The sequence below is a fragment of the Brachyistius frenatus genome, unplaced genomic scaffold, assembly GCF_029030835.1.
Source record: "Brachyistius frenatus isolate BFR_SWC_R1_liver_20210118 unplaced genomic scaffold, ASM2903083v1 Contig_27, whole genome shotgun sequence".
Taxonomy (NCBI): Eukaryota; Metazoa; Chordata; class Actinopteri; family Embiotocidae; genus Brachyistius; species Brachyistius frenatus.
The window spans coordinates 1,271,020-1,296,909 of NW_027210626.1; the positions used below are offsets into that span (position 1 = coordinate 1,271,020).

The window sequence follows — 25,890 nt, forward strand, 5'->3', positions numbered from 1 at the left end:
AATTAATCAGGGCATCTATTAGACATCTGTTGGACACATCTGTTCAGCACTGCGAATCAGGAAAAAAAACGAGACCTTTCAATAAATGATGAGCAAAACTGGTGAACAGGTTGGAGGTGGACGTATGATTAAAGGGTCAGTGGTTTGTACCCTTGAAAAGGCATTGGAGAAAAGAATGAACGAGTTATGTTCATCTTCCCCTCAACAGCTACTGGCAAGGTGCTTTGTGGCAACACTGAGCGCTCATCTGTTTTGGAGGCAGCAGATTGTGACAGATAACTCTGTAACTCAGAGATAATATTACTACCCTGTACCTTGCAGACACATATTATAAATCTGTAATTTTGGAAATAATTTTGGAAATTTATAAACAAAAAGAACATACTTACTCCCCTCTTTTAAATATCAGGTTGATATTGCATTCTTCATGAGCTGATCTTATTTTCTTTAGCCAATGGTGAGGCTAAAAAAAAAAAAAGGAGGCAATGCTTAACTGTTGCTTGCTTGATCTGCCACTGAATATCTTGACAACAATTGGGTGGATTACCAGGACAATTTGTACAAGCACTTATCTCCACAGGATGGAGGGGGGATTGCTTAATTTTTTTCTCTTGTGCCATAATCATATCAAAATTTCGATGACCAAACACCTCCAAACCCAGTGGCATCACCCAACAGCCAGTTTCAGACAGACACTAGCACGGCTCTATTCTTATCACTCCTGTTTCTTTACTGGTCATAATCCTCTGAGTAGGTAATGGTAAGAAATAATCAAAAAGCTGAGTTGAATTTGATCTCGATTTAGATTTTCTCCTGTAAAATCAAAACAGAATGTGTTTGCCTTCGTATTCATTGAACGAGGACGGATAAGACTCCAGGAGAGATCACTGGAGGGAGCGTCCAAATTTTGAGATAGAACGAAAACAACCAATGCATGGCCAAGTAAGAATCACCCCGTCTCTCAGAAGCAACTAGAAACAGGCAGATTCGAACACAACCGGCTCCTCAGACATGTAAAAGGCCTCAAGACATAAAATGTGTCTTGATGGTTTTGTAGTTGTTTTGGGTTGTCTTGTTGCATTTTCCTTCTTTTTGCAGTCGTTTTGTGTCACTTTGTTGCATTTTGCTTCTTTTTGTGTTCGTTTTGTGCCATTTTGTGAGCACCCAGCTTCACGATGGCCCCCAGATTAAGATTTGTGTAAACTACCCTATCAAAAAATACTAATCCAGAAAAAACTAATGAAAGTAATGACACACCTTTTCGACGTTTTCCTCTAAAAAACATTTAAAGTTTGTAACCTGATCCAGTCTCTCTCCAGAGGTAAGGTGAGGCAGAAATAAGATGGCTTACTTTTCTGTTTATTTGGCATGTCATTGACAGATAGGCTTCACTTAGATTATTTCCATGGGACCATGTGGCACTGGCCCCGGTTCTGAAATGGAGCAGAGGAAAGATGGAACACATCCCTTCGGATCCGCCTTGCTTGAATTTGTAAATAGAACATTAAACTAATCCACAGGATGGAAACAACAGGAAAAAGTGAAGTTTGTGTCAACCAGAGTGAGAGAGTGAGAGTGTGGTAGAACCCAAATATTCACATTATGGCCATGACGCACAAACCCCTAGAAAAAGACAAGGTCAGTTTGCATCTAGTCAAAACACCATTAGATTGCCACCCGCAGGGTGAAAACATGCGGAGATTGGCACAGCAGGATGATACAATGCGGTTTTAATATAAGCTATACAAATATTTGTTCTCTCACCATTTTTAGTCACTTCATCCAGGTGCTGTGGGCCTACTTTGGGGTCCCCTGACCCTTTAGGCCTCTGGGCCTGTGCCCCATAGGCCCATTCAGTAATCTTTCCATGGCTAGTGACATTGTATTTCCACCTTTGATATAGATACTAAGCCCACGCACCTACACCATGACAAAGACTGTGTCAGTAAAAAAAAAAAGTGAGTGACTTTTAACAACCTGGTATCATTTGACCATTGCCATGAGCAATAATGTCTTTTCAGTCATTTGGCCCCAATTACTTAAATGGATTCTTATTAGCCACTTCCTGGTTTATGAGTGTGCATGCAATTAGTTCATTAGATATCTCATAAGGAATTTATGCAGGGAGAGCTGCCTCCTAATTGGTTGACTAAGGACCTATTAAGTATATTTATGATGCTGTGGATCACATCCATTATTATCATCTAGAATCTGTCCAAAATATATGTGCATCAGTTAGCGTGACATGAATGAAGATGGTAATTTTGTCATTTAAGGTTCCTTTCTTTCTTTCTTCTACTCGAGTGAGCTCAGACAGCAGTCAATTAAATGCAGATATGCTGTATGTGTCCTCATATTATAGAGTTGAAGAGACAGCACCTCATTCTCCTCATTGTGTCAGGTAGTTGTTCTAACAAATAGACACATACATGACGTAACCCTTGTATGCCATTCAAGTGGAGCTTGATGAGATGTCATAGATCTTTCCAGGGTTTTGATTTGCCACAGATTCATTTTCTTTGAAGACAGAATGACACCAGGTCTTCTGTGCCTCCTCTAATTGAAAGTCTAGTGTCACATATGCGGAAAGACATGTCACAGTTTTTCTGGGTTCACTGTTTGTGAATATATTTAGCCGGGAGCAATAGAGGGAGTGTGTCTTCTTTTTTTTTTTTTCTTCACAGGTTTGTGTGTTTTGTTTTTTGAAATATGACCTTCAACAAAAGTCTCTGGAATTATGTTAGACCCCAACTTCTATTAAATAAAAACAGAAAACAAATGCATTTTTCTGCTGTACTTCTTCAGGCTTTGCTGAATATAGAGCTATGGTACTGTAAAGGAACTGTAAGAAAAAAAAAACATGTTCACAAAAATAATATTGTTAATGAAACCCCAAAAAAGTCATTTTGATAGTTTTATGACACTAAACTAATTGCTTATCAAAAATGAATTGAAATTCATTACCAAATCTTTAATTTTGCAGCCCAATGCTGCCAGTGAGGCTGCATGGTTAATATTTCTGCACTTACTTTTATACTTTAATTTAATTTGGTTTAATTTCATTTGAATAATTTCAGAGGAAGTTGTCACGGTAGAAAATCCCCTGAAGTATCATCTGCATGCATTCTTGTTTGGATTAAAAAGATCATATCAGATAGAGGTCTTCCCAAAAGAAAACCAAATGTAAATTGTGTTTTTTGAAGTTTAAGTGGAGGAGCCGGTTGGTCATGAGTATACGTCCAGTTATCTTACTTGTTCAAGACACTAAACCACATATTAATGTGTGCAGCTTCTACCATATGTGCATCATTTAAATGCAATGTGATTGTAATTGAATACGTATACGGATTTTAAGTTAACAGGAATGAGGGAATGTGTATTACTCACGTTGTGGGGACATAAATCTGTTTACAGTCTTTCTTTTGGGGGCAAAAATCAAGTTCCCATATTGTAAATCATTGAATATTAGGTAGACTACTCTGTTTAAGGTTAGAGAATGGTTTAGGATTAAACAAGTAGTGAAAGGCTCGGCTCCAAAAAATAAATGCAAATTGACATTATGTCCTCTCGAGTGATGTACTGTTTGTGTGTGCTTGTGGGTGCGTGTGTAAGTTTCACTGATGGATCTGAAAATGTCTCCAAAGTTCAGACAGTGCTTGAGGCTCGCTGTCTCATGCTGAGCGTCATCAGACGGATGGTTTCTCACTCACACGCGGCGCAAAAGGACGGAGAGCGAGTGGCACAATGATATGTTTATTGAGAGGCTTTGGATAATAGAAAAGGTGGTGGCTGCTGCTGGAATGTCACAACCATCGACAAAAAAACGTGGACATCAACTCCTTTATCTAGACTCACGCACTCACACACACGCGCACACGCACACGCACACACACACACACACATAAACATACACACACATTCTTCACCTCTGCTCTCGTCACTCCAAAGAGAGAAAAAACTTACGGCAATGTACAGGACAAGACGGTTATCACAGTTTCTACAAGTTCATTTCTACATGAAAAAATTCACAGGTACACATATATGAGGGATATTTTCTTCTTAGGCACGGCAAAAGCAATAAGATGTGTGTTTCAACAGAGTACTGATAAAAAATAAAACATTTTACACATTTCATAAATCCTCAGGGGCCCAGATGGACTGAATGTTTACAATGGATTTGAGGGGGGAACATCGTTTGTATGCAGCTCCCGGGGGCTCCAGTGAAAGACCCCACTCACAGCAGAGGACAATATAGTATCAGGGTGTATTATTTAGGGTTAGAAAAATGTGTTGAGTGTGTTCTATTTGAATTGTAATAGGATCAGAGTAAGGACTCAGTTCATCTGGTTACCCCTATATACATCTTTATATTATCTCTTCATATACATATACACATTTAGGATTTGCAAAACTTGGGACTGGAACATTTAATATAAATGTAATCCCAGGTCGGCCCGAGGAATGGCTATTAGAGCATTTTCAGTCTACACACATCTCCACTGGTCTCCTCCAACGCTTTGAAATGATCATATACGAGTAAATGACACACAGACAACATCATAAGACAGTTAACTCGAGCTGCTTTGCTCTTTTTCTATATTTGCAATTCAAGTTGAGAAAGTTCACCTGTCTGTGCAGAACGCTTCAGGAGGCTGCTAAATATATAACCAGGTAATCATAGATAATTTAGCAGCCACTTCTTGCACACTGACACCACAAAAACACCCAGACAGACCCCTCGCACTCCTCGAAAAACCTTGTGCTCGGATAGAAAAGACAGTCAGCGATGTTCTCCCTCAGGTTTAGATACGTCTACTGTCGCAGCTGGATTGAGAAAAGCATGTTAGCTCTTTGACGGGATGTAGCTCAAATTGTAGCCTTGTACTCCTTAAATGAGCGCTGCTGAGAAGTAAGCTGGTGTTATCATTTGTGTGAAAGGAAGCAAGCACATTTGTTTCAGTGGGACTAGGTTTGATTGTTTGTTATTTTGTCAGTACCTCAACAAGTAGCCTACGGGAACCACACAGTCAAACAAGGAAGCACAGAGGCAATAAACTGTTTTTGTTGCTAAGGAAGAAAACCCACAAAACGGAGGAATGTTGCTGGCATTTAGAGTCAATTCCCAAGTAACTGCTTATGTCGATAAAAACATCAAACTTAAAGAGATGTTTGCTTTAGATGTGATTTTTAAATGACCCATTTTAGTCGCTGACTCTTACACAAGAGGCATAAACCTGCTCATTGAGGTTTTCCAGTTTAACTTGAAAGTACTCTGGTTGGACAGGTTCGAGGTTTTGCTACAATCAGGACCAAATTCAGATGGAAAGTGTTTTTCTGGAGTTGTTGTGCATTTGTCTCAGAGTTATGCAATTATCAGATCATGACTTATCAAGTTGTTCGTATCCACATACAAGTAATTACCTTTTTTTCCCCTTCACATTTCAGTAGACGAGGGAGGATCAAAAAGTTCAGAGACTGCTCCTGCTGCGCGTGAACAATTTGCAGAACCGTGACGTGCAGAGAGCTCAGAGAAGCTCTAACCTTTGTGAGTAAGTACCCCAAGTTTTGTCACTTGATGAAAATCAGCCCTTGAGTTTCACAAGCTTTTGTGAGCAGTGGTCCTGGTGCATCTGCGATGTTTTACGCTATGTCATCTGGCCAGAGATATTTTTTAGTTCCCAATACATGGGTAACTTGAAGCTGGTATTTTTTGCTCTGTTGACTTTCATTCTCTTGGGCTCTGTTCGTCCTCTGAATGTCTGACTGTGTGCCACGGGCTGAATTAGCTACCATAGCGATACTATTGCTTCACATACGGCAGATAATAACGAGTGCTGGTTGCTCAGTGGCAGGATTCAAAGCAACAATATACGCATACAGGAATAACTTGCGGTTAAGGGTTTTAGCCAAAACTTGTTAATTTGAGATAAAACTTTTTTTATCCTCACAGCTAAAATGCATTAATCACAGTGGAGATGGCTTTATGGCGCAGTGTATGTTTGCATGTGTGTGTGAGTGTATTCCTGCAAGATAGACAGACGTGTTTGTTTGCTGTATGCTTGTTTGGATAAGCCTGTGCCTGGATGTACTGCTTCCAATGTGTCTGAGTGAGTGTGTGTGTGTGTGTGTGTGTGTGTGTGTGTGTGTGTGTGTGTGTGTGTGTGTGTGTGTGTGTGTGTGTGTGTGTGTGTGTGTGTGTGTGTGTGTGTGTGTCAGCTTAGCAGATGGAGTTTGATTCTCACCGCTGGGAAATCTCAATCCCACAATGCACTGGGAGTGGCGCCAAATGAGGAAACCAGCAGTAGCAGCAGCAATGAGGGACCAATCACAGTTTGAACGCTGAAAAAAACAGTGCTTCCCCCCCCCTCTCTCTCTTTCGTTCTCACCACTGTTCCACCAGGACTAGCCATTGTTGTGCTATCCATTGGCATGAATTGGGTCTATGCATGAGTTGATTCTGAACTTGTGTGCATACACACACGCACGTATCACAGACACAGAAAAAGCGATTAACACAGATTACAAAGGGAAATGGTGACAGGATGAAGTGGAGGCTGGTTCACCAGCGTTCCCTTTGTGTTACTGAGCAAACAAAAGCAAACAAAAACATCTGGAAATCCTGGTTTCCGAAAATGACGACAGCAAAAAATTCCCAACAACAAAACCGATTGTTTCTTCACTCGTAGGTCAAGGGGGAATTATTCCAAATTTAGGCCCATTTTAAAGGGGATTTCTGTCTTTTTCAGTGTCTTCCCAAATCCCCCCACCAGTCTGATTGACTATCTTTTGCTGGGTTTCTGGGCAGTGGAGAGAGAGGCAAACAGAGTTGATGATGTTTTCTCAGGGTTTTCATGAGTACAGCTGAATTCAGCTTTTTTTTTTTTCAGAAGAGCTTATCGAACTGCAACTACTAGCAGTTAACGTGATGATTCAGCGGTAACCAGTAAAAGCACAAAAATTAAAAAAAAAAAAAAAATCAAAGTGCTTCCAGTAAAACAGGCGGGATGGCAAGATGATCTGAGAAATCATTGTGATGTCAAAGCAAACCGATGACATCACCTTCCCCCGGCACAACAAGGCGGGTTATATCAGATCATAGTTGTGGTGCATGAATGTGTGTGTGTGTGTGTGTGTGTGTGTGTGTGTGTGTGTGTGTGTGTGTGTGTGTGTGTGTGTGTGTGTGTGTTAGGGTTTTAACAACATGTTATTTTGCAGGACGTATACTATGCCAAAATTTGGCTTTTGGATTAAGCTATTTCCCAAAAGACCTTTAGCCGTTCCTCTAGAATTGTATGCTGGTATGGAAAAGCCTCTGAAACAGCATTTAGTTCATTGACGAAACACTTTATTGAAAGCCAGACTAATGACAATAAGGCAGAGAGAGGCATGTGTCATTGCAGATATTTAAACCGACCACTGTGGACCAAATTCACTGACTGGACATCTTACGTTTGTTATGATCAGGGAACCATCATATCAAAGACAAATGACACTAACTGATATCTTACTTCTGACTGAAGGGCAGCATCAGCAACTGCTTTGTATCTATTACAGCAAAATAACAATTTGCTGAAACCCTAGAGTATGGATATATGTGTATATGTTTGCTTTCTCACAGTGAGAAACCAAAAGCATTTCTTCCATCCCCCGTAGCCCTTCTTTAGAAGGTCTGAAAAAAAAAAAAAAAAAGGATGTCTTTACTCCCCGAACAACCAATCACAGTCCAGTGATTGTGGATTTTGACACTGTCAACACAAACTGCTACCAACGCCATGATGTGAGCTATGGACGGAGAAAAAAAAAAGACAGATAAAAGGAAGAAGAAGAAGGTGGCTGGTGGGACAGAGTTTAGGTTTTTAACAGGTGTTTTCAAACGGGTTTTTGTCCTGTTGGTGATCCTTTAGTCCCGTGCTACTGTAGGCCCAGCAACTGGAGGCTGATTTCCCATAGGCTCAGTTGCAGCTGGGGGTCAAAGGTTGGCGTTGTTGTGCTCTCCCTGTGCCCATTAGCCCAGTAGCCTCCTCCGCAATCCCCCTCCAGGACTGGAGACAGAGCAGCCGATAGAACGGTGGCAGCACCCTCTGCAGGAGTCTGGAGATAACGCACACACACAAATCTAAATTTTAAAAAGGTTATTGCATACCAAAAATCCATAAATTTTAAAAGGAACTCGGATGACCACAGGATGACAAGATCAACAACAAAGAATGTGTCTGAGTGTGTGCGTGAATTTAAGAGTAGGGCTGATGTCACTATATGTTAGCATCAGTGAAAAGGAAGCTCAGGGTAAGTGCCTGTGTGTGTGTGTGTGTGTGTGTGTGTGTGTGTGTGTGTGTGTGTGTGTGTGTGTGTGTGTGTGTGTGTGTGTGTGAGAGAGAGAGTGTTAATGCATTTTAACAATGATCTCAGTGTCAGCTGTGAGACCAGGAGCAGGTTTCAGAGCGGAGAGGGGATCACATCCTGCGAGCATCAACAGCACACTTGCATACTTGTGTGAAACAGTGCGTGCATGTGTGTGTGTGTGTTTGTGTTTGTGTTTGGCATAGTCCTCCACAATATTTTCAAACATGAATTTTAATTGTTCTTCTGAATGAATTATTATTTGGCTCTGAGGGCTAAACTTTTCAGCAAGAGCAACGACGCTTGGAAAACATAACTTGTTCTTTATTATTCCTTTTCCTGTCTGTATATTAAAGGTCACATGGCGGTGTTTTAGTGCAGAAAAAACACAATGCTTTTTACAAAACAACTTGTTTCCATGTAAATAGGCCACTATGTCTAGGTCACCTGTTGCGCTGTTGTTTCTGACTTCACCGCTTTGCTGCACTTTGTTTTTGCAGTTGTTACTTTCTCTGAATATTGATTGTGGAATGATAGCAAAAATGCAGCTGGTTATGTTGACTTTTTAGGAGCTTTTGAAAACTGAGAGCTTGCACCTACTTTATTTTCTGTCCAAAACTGTTATACATAGCCTTTTTTAGATACTTCTACATAACTGAGCAATTCTAACGAAGCACTTTGACTACCAATACAAAACATCAATATACTATAGAGTATATTGTAGATAGCAATGTATAGCATATCACCAGGCACTGTAACATTTGGAATTTGGTTCTTATTTTTGTTTAGTCTTCTAATTAAAGATATAAGTAAAGATTACAGTTTATTACCTCCGGCAAAGAAGTTATGTTATCGATGCGTTTTTTTTTTTTCACTTTTAGTAACATTGCAAGATCATTTATTTGGCCAACTAAATGCAATACATCTTAAAATCCAGCAATGGCAGTCAAGTTTAATAGTGAGAAAACATTGGCCAGCCTAAATGATTATCAAAATCAAGCAGCCACCAATCAGTTTATCATTAGTTTATGAACTGCTGACCAAATTGTTTTAGCACTATCTAATATCAATAATGCCTTGTCATTTGGTACCAAGATTCAATACATAGGCTCCATCCACGTTAAGACGTTTTAATTTTAAAACACATAGCTTTTGCTACGTTTACACAGGAGTCAATCTCATCAGTGTGAATGAGCCAAAGCATTTACCGTACATAGTCCGACCTTGGGCAGCTCACCCAGGAAGATAAAATCTCAACATAGTTTCAACATAAGTATACAAATCTTACCTTTTTTCAAACTAATTGTTGGCCACACACCTGTCCAAATTGTGTGCACTGCAGTGACAATTGATGTAAATATGTGAGGTATTTAGTGGAAATTGGTAAAATGTGTGTTTACCAATAATTTACATTTGAGACATTTCTGGAATGTCTATTATTTGTAGCTACAGAAATAAACCTGAGTTAAACTCCACCTCTAAACTGCATGAAAGATAAATTTGTAGTGTAATGTATTTTTCTTCACATTGGTTTTGAAAAAAAGTATGGTTCAGGAACCAGTATGGAAATGAAAATATATATACCTGTACTGGTTATCAAAACATTTTGAATGGTGCCCAGACTTGTTCAAGGGTCCCAGTAATCCTCTGGACAGCACTCACTTGCTCCAACTCGCTACAGATAGCAGTCGTTATGTGGCACTTGGTAAGCGTGGTTTTATAGCCGGTACAACTGTAACACGGTTACACGGTTGTTCATAGAGGACTAGACGAGTAGCCTTGGCAGAGGTCTGCACTCTTCAAGTGCCCTTCTACTTGAAGTACTTTCTCCTTTTGTTTCTTTCTATCTTCAAACCTTTGGCTCTGCATGCAACTAAATCCTCCGGCTTTAGATAAAAAGGTGTTGTTACAGGGTTAAGGTTAGAATCACAGTTGGTCTGTTCGTGTGTGCCTGTGTGTTAATAATTACATGTGCAGGTTTGTGTGATTAATGTGTTTGCTTATATGGGGCAGAACCACCCCAAAGGTTCCGCTCACAGGCAAAACACTGACAATTGCAGTTTAGGGCTGGAACATGCACACACGTCTCCTTCAATTAAATTCCAGGGACATTAACAGCAGCCTGCGGTCGGAACTTTAAGCTATGCAAGAAAGGCTTTAAAATGTAACACAAAGTGAACAGCCCGGCTTGATTTTTAGAAGCACTTACATTTTCAGCGATGTGGATGGACTGTGCAAATGTGTCTGCGCACGCATGAGTGTCTTTGTTTTATCTTATAATAAAATCCTGAACAGTGTCTGTGGTGGAGCCTGTTATTTCAGGCCACCGTGGTACATTGAACAAAAATGAACAGTGATCGTGTAGCAGTTTCTTTCCAGGATCCAGGTCGGAAAATCATGTCGACTGCAAAGTTAATGTTTTAACATCTAAGATAGGAGCAAGCATTACTAAGAAAAACATAATTCTAATCACCATTTGCCACCATTTACAAGATTTACAATTATTTACTAACTATTTTTGATCCAGTGAAGTATGTCAATATTTGGAGTGTAAATCGTGTCGTGCAGAAGAAAGAAATTTACGTTTACAAATCTTTCATAGGTCTTCAGAAAACACACATAGATTGAGCATTTTTACTCTGCAGGCATTAACATTCAAGTCATTTAACTAACAAGCACTTCACAAGGACAACAGCAGAATAAACAGCAGTTTGAGGATCGAGGAAACATTTGAAGTTACCAAGGTTATAGCCTTGGTGTCCTAAAACTATTCCTGTAACAATAAAGTAAATTAATCAACATAGTGGATTACAGACAAACTACTATGACCAGTAAACAAATGAACACAAAAATATATTTACTTTATGCATGTAAGCATTTTTTTTTAATTGAATTGGATATCATAAGTTATGACTCTACATAGTGACAGCAAGACTACAGAAAATGAATATTTTAATAAAAAGTATAAGAACGACCTTTTCTCTGTGAAGGAATAATTATTATGTGTAGTTTATTGTAGACTGAATAACAGCACTTTAAATCATATATTTGCTCCAAGGAGGATATAAGTCAGATTTAGTTTGCATAAAGAAGATCACAGTGAGCACAGTACAGTGTCTTACCCTGAAAAGCAGGCGAGCAATGGCTCTCTGTGCCAGATGGAGGGGTGTCCAAAGGTGGCAGTAGAGAGCAGTATCCACCATGCCAGGATCCACAGCACACGAGCTCACTGGGAAACCTCCGTGCTGCATCTCCTGGTGCAGCTGGGAACTGAATAACAGCTGGGCCAGCTTACTGTGACAATATGCAGCATGGGCTGAATAACACTGGCTGAGGAGAGAGCAAGCAAGGAAGACTTCAAGATAAAAGCAATGAAATGTGCCTCTGTTTAATTATGACGAGGTCAAACAGGAAGTAAACAGCTCAGTTTTGTTCAGTTCATACCAATCAACTGTTGCCAAAACAGATAAAACACTTTCCGATGTAAGAAGAACTCATCCTGCTGAACAAGGACATGTTGTTTTTATAGGGGAATATCTCTGAATCCTCGGGCTGAAAATCAAATGTGAAGCATCTTAAACATCATTTGAGTGCAGAGCTGCAGTGCCAGCAAAGAGATCTGCAGCAGTCTGAGTCCGACCCATTGGAATAAAAGCCACAACTTAAACTCATCCATAGGAAAGGAAAGTATGTCCATTTTTTTTTTACATCAGCCTAAAAGGGAGACATAAAATATTTTTGTCTTTTGCTATGTGTTGTTTATTTGCAATTTCTGTCTCACTCAGTTGTTATTGAAATATTTTACCAGTTTGACTGTTTAATTTAGACAGGCTGTGTATCATATTAGACGGATGTCACATGCATAAAGCTTGTCCTACTTTAACTCACATCTAAACTAGACTCACTATTTAATATGCATTCGAGGACAATGATGTTCTGGTTTATGAGTTATTTCATTTCAGCTAACAGGTGGTACAAGTGTAAAATATATAAAACACACACACGCACGCACGCACGCACACACACACACACACACACACACACACACACACACACACACACACACACACACACACACACACACACACACACACACACACACACACACACACACACACAGTCTAAAGTCAGTTACACAAGGTGCTGTTGCATGTGTGTCACTGTTAATATGTGGTCACAGCACAGTTAGCTTTGTATCAGCACTGGAGGCATTTCTGAAGATCAAACAGTAATAAACACGATAAGGAATAAAAGATTTAGTTGAACAGAGGCAAAAGGTTAAAATTACATTGAAACCTTCTTCATAAATGTAAATGCCAAATTAGTTCTACTCCCAAAAAAATATTGTTCAATGAGATTAAAGAGTTTCATGCCCGCACTGCAGGTCCTCTGGGACTTCATAAAGACTAATCTGCTTAGACCTAAATGATGAGCAGTGGCACAAAGACAAACAGAACACAAATGAAAGCGCTCCTTAATTCATAATAACTGATTCAAATTCACACAATAAAAAGTTAAACTTTCACTCTTCCTCTTTCTTGTTAAAACACAATCCGGACATGGAAAGACATCCCCACTATGTCACGCTGCAGCTGAATATAGCGACAACCTGGTTTTTAATACATTTTTGAAATCAGTGTGACAACAGGACAGCAGGGACATTACAGGAAAAGTCTTCTTTGATCCACATATCTTGGGAGGGGAAACACAACACCCACGGCAGCTTGTTAGGACCAAAAGAATTTTGCACTAAACTAAAACATTGTAGATTAATTATGAATTTATAACATGCTGTGAGAGTTTAAGAATGCAGGCTTTAACCCACTACCATGGCGATGAAACAACACAATGAAGACATTCAGGCTACTAATGCTTATTGACAGCAGTGTTGAGAGCTGGGACCATGATGTGCCAAATGGAATCAACAGTTCCCCACTAATGCCAATAGAAATTGAGTTATTTGTTGGTGACGCCAGCATAGACAAGGCAGGTGAGTTTGATTAAATGTCCTTCCGAATGACAAGGAAACAGTCCAGTACTAAGCTTTATTTAATAAAGCTCTTTTTGTCAACAATTGGCTACATAATTTGAAATGGTTGCAACAACTAAACATCGTTAGAACAATAAATGGCTAATAGCCAGAAAGCATTAGAGTTAAGTGCAATGGTACAACTTAATGTCCATTGTTCTTCCTGTCCCTTCCCAACAGCAATTACGTTAAAGGCCTCTGTTTGCATCTCTATTTAGCAATTCATTATTGTATACCATTATTCTTTATTATTTGTAATAAACCGTTTCACATGTATCGTATGCGCATGTGTGTGTGTGTGTGTGTGTGTGTGTGTGTGTGTGTGTGTGTGTGTGTGCGCATGTGTGTGTACCTACCAGCTATTTAGGTCATTCAGTTTGATATCCCCGATGCAGTGGGCTGAGGACGAGACGTTGACCACGCGGGAAACGGAACCACATTTCCCAGAATCCTTCAGTGGATCCAGGAGTAGCCAGGTCAACAGGAAGTGGCCCAAGTAGTTCACACCGAAATGCTGCTCAAATCCATCCTCAGTCCTCCCCTCAGGAACCAGCATTACACCCGCTTGAAACACACACACACACACACACACACACACACACACACACACACACACACACACACACACACACACACACACACACACACACACACACACACACACACACACACACACACACACACACACACACACACACAAATAAACACACAAACACAAACTTTTTTCACTGTCCCAAGGAAAATGTTCATTGTTATTTTGCATTCCCTCGTTTTTTTTACGCTAATCCTAACCATCAAAGCCAAATGCCTAACCTGAACACTAACTTCTAACCCTAATCCCAGAACCAGGTATTAACCCTCAAATAAATTTGAGTGTTTAAAGTGTGAACGTGATCTAAATTCAGTGAGTGATACCTCAACACAAATCTAAATTTCTATTAGATAAAACATATAACAGTAGGACATCATTTTTTAAAGTGAAAATATCAATAAATCAGCAGCTAATATCCCTAATATCATGTAGCATAGGCGTCTCTGCTGCAGTGTTCAACACAGAGTTAATGATGCGTGTTCTCTTTTGCTTGTTTCAGTCCAGCTGCAGCCATACAGAGGATGTAAATATATGCAGCAACAATCCTGTCTTGGCAAATATATTAAATAAACTAAAGAAAGACACTTCCCACTGGGGAGCTGTTAAGAGTGCACACAAACTTGCTCCAACAAAATCCAATATAATGAAGTGTATCATGTATCATTAAGTGTTATTTAGCATCCATTTGAAAGTTCAATTGGACACACCTGGAAGATGACAGCTGGTTTCGATGATGGGGTTCATGAACTCAATATATATACATGTATGTATGTATGTATAAGATCTCTCTGTGGGTCTGGAGCTGAGTTTAATGTTTTAAATCCTTTTCAATTCAGTCATGTGACAGCATCGAAATTATACTGCTGTGCAGAGGATTTGTCCGCTGAATATTTGATAAACTACTTTACATATACAGTACGCCGCCTGCACATTTCTCAAACATGACATTTCCACTACTCACCATTATTAACCAAAATATTTAGTGGAAGGTCCCGCTCCTTGAAGCTCTGGGAGAATTGACGGATGGACTGCAAAGAGGCAAGGTCCAATTTCTTGAACTCCACTGGAATGGACACACACACACACACACACACACACACACACACACACACACACACACACACACACACACACACACACACACACACACACACACACACACACACACACACACACACAGGCACGCACATCAGAGCCATTGTAAACGGATTATTCCTGCTAGCCGTTTTGCCGGTAAGACATCAAAGGGTGTATTAATCATCTCTTACAGCGGGCTCGGTGGGTTCTTACAGTACAGTACTGGCAGCACTGGGCCTCTGTAGCACATTGTATCAAACCTAATACTTCTTCCTAAACTCCATCAAAGCCTAACACATTTTTATATCACGTCTAATATATGATAAGACACAGGTAAGAGATCATTGCCCACGAGCTGGTATCATCAGAGCGTGAAAGTGGCTCTTTGCACTTTCCTGTGAGTGTGTGCATGCAGAGAAGCGACTTTCAACACTGACTTACCTAATAAGCTTAACAGATACTGTAGATATCTTGTAAGCACATTTACTTAGTAACTTTAAAGAGTTTTATTATATAAGTGTATTAAAAATGACATCGTGCTATTTGTGATTTTCTGTCATTTAGATATGGTATGATGTCAGAAGTCTATTTTATACTTGGTCAAAGTTCCAAAACTTTATGTCAGACTGCTGTGTCCCTGAACACGAAGTTTCCTCCAATTTCCAAGTTTGATCGTTTGAGCATGCTCAGTCACTGCTGTCCATTCCATCGTCCATGTTGTTCAGCTTGTTCAGATGTGGTTTGTTGATTACATTCAGGCTTGATTATGTCAAAGCTAACATTCTAACATTCAGCTAAAGTGAAAACCTACTATTTTTATTTTATTTTAAAAAATATATATATTTTTTGCCATTTAGATCTTTATTGATAGCAGGAGTCGAGAGACAGATAAGAGAAAGCAGGAAGTGTGACGGGTGTATGGCATGCAACTAAAGTCTGCCCCGACCAGGAGTCGAACCATGGATGTCACAGTTACAGTACATTTCAGTCTTTTAATTCTATTTCCTTTTAACATTTAGATGGTAAATATTCTTGAAATGTAAAAAATATTGGAAGTTCAAATTCTTGCAAAGTAAAGTTTTAGGCAAGCAACCAGATTCTCCTTTAGTTTGTAACCAAAGACAAACAGAGATGCAACTAAAACCAATCTTTTTTTTCAGTTTTCATATCCTGGACAGGCCTGTCACAGGCATAATATTATATATATATATATCACAGTATTAGACAGAGTAGTAAGCCTATGATCACTGTGAGAATTGTGAAATGAGGAACCAGGAGGTCCATTCTGACAAGTATGCCTCAAGCTGCATGAAGCCTCAGGATTATTCACTTGGCTGGGTCTGTTTTTTTTTTTTTTGTAATAGTACTGTCATATAATAGGCCTTAATCCAAACCAAACCCTCAAAATGCATGGCAAATTGGGCATGAACCCTGCAGGAATTTGTAAATATTCCTAGTTCCTGCTGGACTTTGAATTACTTTTTTAGTATTTGGCAAATCTTTTTTTGTATTAACTGCTGCTGTCAAGGAAAAAAAATACAAGTGCACTGCCACTTTACAAGAAGACCATGTCTTTCAAACATCTCAAGAAAATAAAATAATAGATTGTTCCTCTCTATAATTCCAGTAAGGGCATAGAGGGTCAAATATAATGCACAGACAGGAGACAGACTTGGAGGGAGCAGGGGGAAGCAGGGAAGGGAGAGTTGATGGAGCTGATAGAGAAAAAGGCCGGAGACAGATGAGAGTGCAGCTGTCCCTGATGAAGGTCTGATAGCAGCCTTATCTCCGAGCCATGCCGCTCACCTCCTGCTGACTGTATGTGTGTGTGAGCGAGAGAGAGAGGGAAAGAAAGGAAAAGAGACAGAAAGAACCAGTGTGTGTTACCTGAATGACCGTGAGCACAAATTTGTCTTAGTTTGTGTGTAGGTGTATTTGAGCTGCATATGTACCAGCAAGCAAATGTGTGTGTGTGTGTGTGTGTGTGTGTGTGTGTGTGTGTGTGTGTGTGTGTGTGTGTGTGTGTGTGTGTGTGTGTGTGTGTGTGTGTGTGTGTGTGTGTGTGTGTGTGTGTGTGTGTGTGTGTGTGCGCGCGCACATGTGCATTAAACTGCAAACGTAACACTTGTGTGTGTACATGTGTGTGTTTGGGTGTGCGATGCCAGTCAGTCATCTCCAGTCCTCTTAAATCGGCCCCCTTTAGACCGAGCCCTTTCAGGAAAGCCAGTCATATCTAGAGACCACTGGGAGTGAAATAATATTGATCAGGTGTCGACCTGGATCCCTGGATTTTCTCTAAAGCTCAACCTCCTTCCCTCAATTGCTGAACACAGGGATTGTGTTTTTGTTTCTTGACAAAAGCAACTGCCTTTGGAGACATATGCAAGTTGTTAAAGACCACACAGTCGATTCACAATCTGACTTTTATAAGTCGTTGTTCATTTCATACAAGCTGCATATCTACTTATGAAATGTGGAAGAAATGCAAATTAAATAATTCCTTTTGATTTTCTTTCAATGAATTTTAAGTTAATTTAATAGCAAAGTGTTTTTTAGTCTTGTTTTATGAGTGATAGATGAAGTTGTTTAATTCAAAACGTGTAGAAATGTTCTTGAACAATACTTTGGCGAGGATAAAGTAGTGTCAAAGTCAAATATGTAACTTAGTTTGTGATTACAGTATTAACTAAAAGCAAATTATCTGTATATTCATCCTCATATTTTTATATCGTAATGTAATTTGCAATTAAAAATTTTGACTGTTTTTTCTTAGATTAACTCACTAAAACCTCCATTGAATATTTATTCAAGGTTTACAAATCTTAGTATACTTTTAATTTCTATTTGAAGCCACTTGTATGACTACTTATACACATTGTACAATCACACCATAAGTTCTAGTAGACAAATGTGTATTTTTTTTCTGTAATCTCTCATGCTATTTTTGAGTCTACTGTTATTCAAATGATCTGAGCACTTTAAAGGGGACTGTTAGGCATCTAAAACCTGTAACAAGAGACTCCAGTTAGAAACTTCTTTTTGTGATGGGGCCTGAAGCCAAAGACAGTGGGAATCACTGCTTTACAGAGATTTAATTTTCATTTAATGAAATTGCCACAGTGTGGTCATACACTGAGATGGTCCAAAAGAACTAAACATAGTCTGACTATTAAGTTATGGCCCACTCTTGTAAAATAAAATATTAAGGAAGAGGATGACTGCTCAAAAGCAGTGAAAATCAAAATTTGACAAAAGTTTTAATAAGAGCTTTTATACTGATTTCAGATTTAATAGAATGCATTAAATCACAGTCGCAATGTTAAGTTTCAAGGTGAGACAGAAAGGGAAAACAATATTTTTGAATATGACAAGTAACAGAAAATAAAGCAAAATATAACTGAAGACATTTTGGCATGTAACAGTGGTAAAAGCACATGGAGTAAATCAAAAAGTTATTGATGACTTTCCCCGCATAATGTCATAGTTTACAGAGACATTTGGATAGAGAGGAGTCATCATTCTTGTTCTCATTTACACATGCTTTTCCTGCTAGAATACCTGCAGTTAGAAAGGCTTCTTTCAGGGGAAAGTTGAAGGTATTATTTAACATACTGTATACCACTTTCTTATTGCCTGCAAAACAACAGATTCTCTAGATTGCATCAATATGTTGCTTCCAAACAGAAACACTTGAATGTCCCATCTATGACTTTTCAAGTCTTGCAAGGAGCAAAAGGCGAAGGATGGTTTTGTGGGAGAGTAGCGGTTTGTAACTCTGCTTCGGGAGCAGGGGAACCATTAGCCTTTTACCTTTTCCACTTTTCCATTTCCTCAGCTGCAACAACAACTTTGTATTTGTATCTCAACTAGTTTTCCTTTATGTCCCATGTGGATGGAAAAGCAAATACAATAGTGTTACACAACTGTGTCTGTAATTTAAAAAAAATAAATGTGACCATAAATGGTTCCTGCCACATCAGTGCACAATCAGTCACTATAGTAGCAAAAGAGAAACTGAAAACATAAAAGCCTAAAAGACTGAAAGTCATTTAATAAGTGTTTAGTCTTTGTGAGTATAAAAAAAAAACTATGCAGCCAGTCTGACTCATCGGATGGAGTATGGTGCTACACAGTAAGCCTGCCAGTGGCCAACTGTTTCAGACAGCATTTTTCTTCCCTTTCTAATGTGTGTTATTGTTTTCAAAAATCTATGTCGCAGCGGGAAGCAACAACCTCCAAGCTAGCAAAAATAAACGCAGAAACGGGCAAGTTGTGAGGAAGATGTAGACCATACAATAAAGCATGCCTGCTTGGGTCTCGTCAGTTATTTGTGGGTAATTAACTATCCTAATGCCAGGGCTCGCCTCCCCACCAACCGGCAACACTCCATGACGTCGCTCATTGGTTCGTGAACTGCTGCTTTGAAGCCTTGAGTCTGACATTTTTGGGCCTTTGACATCTTGGTTCGGAGCCTGAAGTGGCCATATTTGGACCAGCTGGGGAGGAGCGAAGCGCGGATCTGACTCTATCTGTATTAGAACCCAGACACACTACCCCCACCCACCAACACCAGAATGCACCCCAGGCATGTCGATCAAACTAGACATGTCCCCAAACATACCTCTCTTTGAGGCCTAACATCTAATCAATTATGGAATTTATTTTAAAAGGACCCCCTCCCAAAGGGTGCAAATGTTTTTCTCTCCCTCGCTAGGCTTCAGCATACAACAGAAATATACATTAAAATTTCACTCTTACGTGCTCTGCTGAAAAGCTACACTTTCAACACAGACTTCCAAGACTATCCAAACAAATACAAGCATGGTCTGAATCCTGAAAATGACAGTCATAGGTCAGCTGTTGTTTATGCCTTGTTGCTCACAACTAAAAAAAAAACAGTTTCATTTCTGGCCTTCATACTTAGTTGTATTTTGCTCAATGTGGTGTTATAGAACAATTTTAAAAGTAAATACACTACAGTTTAAGGTGAGTGCAGAGTCAGAAATTCCCTTGAATGTTTCCCACCTACCAGCTCTACCTGTCAACAATACTGGCTGAATAAAAAGCAGAAAACACACAAGGATGAATGAACTCCTCCTGAAACCACCTCTTATGAGACCCAGATGAAGAAATATAAATAGTTTCCCTTTGAGCTGTCTGATAAACAGCACAGTGAAATCCAAGAATATTACGTCTGGGCAGTGTGCCAGTTTTTGCTCCTCCACAGACATTTTTATGCAGCTGATGTAGGAGAGAGGAGGCTGGCTAGTGCCCCAGTCAACTCCTGCTTGTTTTGTTAATGGGATGACAGTCTCCCAAGTCAAGACAGCTATAAACGACGACAACAACAACAACAAACAAAAACAAACCCAACACACATGCAGATAGTTAGAAATAATGCATTTGTTTGACACCGCAGCTTGTCACAAATGCACAGTCATGTTCAGAATCACACAAACATTTAAAAAGTACAAACACAGTCTAACAAGGGCAGTCTTTTAAACACGTCTGTTACTATTAAATTGGGCTTGGCGTCAAAGAGCTTTAAAAAGAAAGGAGCAGCTGGGTTACCTAAGCCGGCAGAAAGTTTAATGTGTGAAAAGCAGACAAACACGCACACACACAGGTTGCCTTGCTTCACACTGTTAATCTAGGCCTATGGTTTCAGGCACAATGTGTTACTTTCAAGTTCACCGTGACTAAAGTTAGTGGACAGACAGCACTGCCTGTGGCAAAAACTACAGAAATACCCTGTATCTGCATCTGTGTGAGTTCATGTTCATAATTTCAGTAAAATGCTCCAAGCGTCATTGGCTAGCGCCTACTTGCAGTCTAAAGTCCTAATCATGTTTCCACAGATGTTTACTCAAGGTTTTTTTGGGACAGCACTTATCCAGTCAAGGTAATACATTACAATGCTATGCTGTGCAATAAAGCAATCACACCACTGTGATACATCTGCTCACTTTGAGCCAACGCAAATTCTAAATATGTTACTATGAGTGCTGTGAATAAATCGACAATATGTCTGTATATAAAAATTGGACGTAGCTTCCGGGGAAGTGGCTAAAAGTGCAATACCACCAAGGGCCACTAGGGGGTTGGCTCCAACAAGGCTCTCTCATGAAATACGAAGTAATTATGGTGTAATTTGCTGGGGTTACTCCTTCTAATTAGCTTTCTGGCGGGCCAAATTAAAATAGTTCTGTCATTAATTAGATATTAGGCCTCAAAAAGTGGTATGGTTGGGGGTGTGTCTGTTTGATAGACAGGCCTGTGGTGCTGTCAAGTTTCCACTATAGATGGTTGGATATTGTGTCCTTAGAGATTGACTCAGATCCACTGCTCGCTCCACCAATTGGTGACGTCACTGCTGATTGCCGCTTGGTTAGGACACAATCTGGAATGCTGCTCAACCCTGATTAGCCCAACTAAGAGAATACGATGATAGATATATTGAGTTTATCATTTTACCACAATGTGTGATTTGTTGTGAGCGAGCAAAGCCATGAAACCACACACGCTAAAGTGCCATTTGAAAACACAGCACGCCAGTAAATCCAAAGACATTTTCTGACAGTGAGGAATTCACCGAGAAAAAAAAAAAAAAAAAAAAAATGTTTCACCTTGCAAATGTTTTAGAAAAAGCACAGAATCCAACTCATTTGTAATGAGTGACTCAGCTAATTGTAAAAAAACAAAAAATACACTGGAGAAAACTCATGCTCGAGCTGAGGGTTAATTGTGTGAGGTTACAGAGGGAGCTAATAGGATAACTGTAATGACGGTTCCTTTTTTCTTCTCATAGACAGCTTGTCTGTGGATGCAGAGAGAGATGAAGCCACCTGGGACTTCACTGCTCTGAGCCAGGACCTCAGTTCATGCCTCTGTGATGTTTGGGACCCGGTGGTTGATCCTTTCACTCCTGCTAAGACAGCTTCAAGTGGTACTACTGGTAATGCAGGGGAGCAGTGGCACGACTTGTCCTGTCGCCGGACACTGAAGGTAAGATTTCCAGCAGGCGTCTCATGCAGAGTTTTGGGTCTTTCACGTACATCTTACTAGTTTCAGGTAAGTTCTTGTCATTGTAGATGAGAAGAACTCCATTATTTTGTGAACATGTTATTAACAGATTTTAAAAAGGATGCTTTAACAACCAAAATGTGTTATGTAATAGTTTTATGGTATATCTATGAGGTTTTTGGAGTAACAGTTTGGCATTCCATCGCTTGAAAAAGGTTGAGAACTCCTGCGCTAAATGATGGTGATTGAAGTATGAATTATGTTGTACATGTGTGAATAAATGTGGAATTGTATTTCTTCTTACTCTACATAGTATATGTTTAGCAGGACTTTGGACTAGATATTTATAATGCACTTGTGTTTTTCAGTCAGGTGTACCAGCAAAAAAAATAATTCAGAAGATTCTGCTAATACAGTGGTGCAGGAAACTTTCTGAACCCTTTCAATTTTCTATATTTCTGAATAAATGTGTTTTTAACATAAATCCTTAAAAATAGATAAGGAGAACCCATTTAAACAAGAGATAAAAAAATATCATACTTTATTCCTTGAGGAAAATCATTCAATATTATCTGTGAATTGTAAAACTAGTTGGCCACAATTATAAGACTAAGATGCAGGCTGAAGAATACATCAAATTTCCTTTAAACATTTTCAAAGTGGCTCCAATAGACTTCTATCTTTTCAATTTTTTAAAACATAATAGATACTTTGAAGTCTAACTAAATTCTCTTTCACTGGTGACACCTTGAAATCCCTGAGGGGTGTCAACAATTGTCCACTCAAGCCCTCAGTTGGACAACTACCTCTACGTGTTTATTATGAGCTGTCTCCCATTTCTCATAACAGACAAATGTACACACACTGGGAAAGATGCCAAAGGGCGTTTGGACAGAGATGTTTAAAGCTCTTGCCTCACATACTAATGAGAATCCATTACTGCCTCATTCAAACACACTCAAACACACACACACACACACACACACACACACACACACACACACACACACACACACACACACACACACACACACACACACACACACACACACACACACACACACACACACACACATCAACACATTCTCATTCAGTGCACAAGCATCTGGCTACAGACACCCCCTTGTCCCCTATGCCTCAGTGCCTGCCAATTACAAAAGAAGTAATCAATTCCACCACGGCCCCGTCCAGGGAAATCGACTTCAATGACACCAGCTACATGGCCGCTGTCTCTGTACCTGACAGCCACTTACACACAAGCAGGGGCCCAGTCTGCCAGCCTACTGCTACTCTCCACTGCAAGGAAAAGCAAGGTAAACCACAGCTATTTTCCCAATTGGTAGCACTGGGTTTAACACTGCACATGACCTATGGTCACCTATGATAACTGTTAACATACTCCTTACAACATACCCATACATAGTCATTACAGCAGGATTGCTAGTATCTGATGAGCAGTATTATATTCACTTGATTTTGACTTCACAGATGTGTACTCAATCAAGCCATGTTAATATTAATTTCAGTTCACAACAAATCAAGTGTTTTCTAATCAAACGCCCTATTGAAAGGGCAACATCATTTGTCTGTGAATAAATAAATGGAAAGAATTTGTCACTGTGCAAGTAATGTACAGAAGAACTTTATTATTCTGAAAGCTACAAAAATGGTATACTTTCACAATATTCAAATTCAGTTTCAGTTCCTGGAATTAAAATTCAAAAAACATAATATCCCTGGCATTTGTTTTGACTTGCGCCATAGTTATTTATCCTGACATGAAAAACCCATCCATTAATAATTAGGGCAACTATTTTAGCATAATGGATCTTACTTGACTGTTGTACAACAACAACAAAAAGCTTTAAATGCTCGTGCCAGATGGCTCTGTGGACTTAAATAAGAAAATAAAAAAACCTACATTGTATCAACATGTGTAACAGTTGAGGGTGCCAGTCGTTACTCAGGGTCAGAGTCATGCCACGTTCAGACATACAAAGTAAAAGACAGTTTCTGTTCTTGTAAGCTTTGTGTTTGTTTTGCACTGAGCATGTGATTTACATACGGCTCTTGACATACGTTGTTTTCTGACGTAGCCGGCCCTGTTGTGACGCTTGATGTCTGTTAGATCTCTGTGGATCACTGTTATTTTTCTGCTGAGCTGCTTATAAATAAACAATGATGCCCATCGTTTTTTGTGAAGACGTAATCCAGGGCAACAGTGTTGCTCATCGGATGTGTTCTTAATAGTTTGGGATCATTTATTGTTGTTTTTTGTCTTTTAACCGGATTTGTTTTTATCTTGTGAGATAACTAGATTTTTAGAAAATCAAATAAGATCACACAAGATCGAGAGACTATGAGATTACAAAATCTGAAGTGATAAACTAGCGCAAAAACGACAATGATCTGATTTGATCTGATTGGTTGAAGTTAGCCCGGGATAGCAGTGATAGATAAATGGTTTATCCTATCACCTGCTAAGTATCCTCTTCCAAAACAAGGACAACTTCTCAGATTGTTCGAGGTAACAAATCATTGAGCGCGTCAGGTTAAGATTTGTTGACGATGAGAAAAACAAAGAAACCCCCCAAAATTATTCTTTAAAAAGACATATTTGTGCAGTGACAGTATGCTATGATATAACTGCATGTATAATGTTAATTTCCTGAAATAAAAGGTGAAGAGAACCCAAATTTTAATGCATTGACGATAACTAAAATCCGATTTTTGCAGGAGTACAGATCTCTGAACATCCTCTGAGGTAAACAGCACATGACACACCTTACAGTGTGGTGAAAACTCAGGGCCATTTGGTACAGAGAAGAAGAACTTATGAGGCTTCTTACTCATGACACTGTGGTGGAATTTATGGCGCTGTGAAGGTCAGCCAAATCAATTAATCAACACCGGAGCTACGGAGAACCCTGTAAGCTTCAATCAATAGCGTGATAAATCTCTGCTATCATCTATCTCTTCTTATGTTCGTCACCTCCTCTGTACTTCCTCTCCTTTTCCACCTCTCTCTTTTCCCGCTTGTATTTTCTTGCATTTATGCATTTGTTATGTTTTCCTCTGCCTCTACATCTCTACCCTTTCTCTATCAAATTGTATATATTTATTTATCATTATGGTGGGACGATGGCACACTTGTTACAACTATCAAATCTTGCAAGGAAATTGCAATCTTGCAGCCCTTAGAAATTCAACCAATTTGAGGTAACTTTGAGGTACAACTTTCTAAAGATTTCATGATTTCACTTTAATAAACGTACTCAATAAAAGCTCTGCTTTGTCAAGGAAAAATAATCCTTATTGAAAGTCAGCATGGCTCTTCAACCTCTCCTCTCATCATCAAAACCAGACAAACCAGAGAAAAAAGCAACAGTGGAAGTGAGGGAGTTAATATGAAATGCGCTCTTATCATGAAGATGAGGAAACTAATCGCCACACATCCATGCGTCAGTCAAATCACACAGCTTGTGTTCAATTACATGTATATACATATATATATATATGTGCAGTTGTAAGAGTTTGCACTTTGATGTGCATACAGTATGTGTTGAATTCATATTATTTAAAAAGTATTTAAGGCATCTCTTGTTACAGAACATGTTGCCTATTTATATTTCAGTGGCATTCTGTCTGCTTTATAAAGTTACATCACTTTTATGTTTCGGGATTGTTTGAGCCTGTTCTTCTTGAAGTGAAGATTTTTTTAAAAGATAAAGAAAAAAAGTGTTTCCAACTATGTCTGTAATGTGCACGATGCCTATTATCATAGAAAGTGATACCATATGACTCTTAATTAGGTAATAGTTCACAGCAA

The 25,890-nt window shown here is 39.3% G+C and overlaps 1 protein-coding gene across 2 annotated transcripts in view; it reads right to left on the reverse strand.

Annotated features, from left to right (window-relative positions):
* Window positions 1–6,172: 6,172 nt before the first annotated feature.
* Window positions 6,173–25,890, reverse strand: part of LOC138620892 (polyprenol dehydrogenase) — a 44,515-nt gene continuing 24,797 nt past the window's right edge. For both annotated transcript variants that reach the window (XM_069698511.1, XM_069698510.1), the window contains exons 4-7: window positions 14,923–15,024; window positions 13,726–13,933; window positions 11,463–11,670; window positions 6,173–8,091 (exon numbers count right to left, since the gene is read on the reverse strand). In XM_069698511.1, coding sequence (XP_069554612.1) covers window positions 7,912–8,091; window positions 11,463–11,670; window positions 13,726–13,933; window positions 14,923–15,024 — 698 coding nt within the window. In that variant the 3' untranslated portion in view covers window positions 6,173–7,911. The remainder of the gene's footprint in view (window positions 8,092–11,462; window positions 11,671–13,725; window positions 13,934–14,922; window positions 15,025–25,890) is intronic.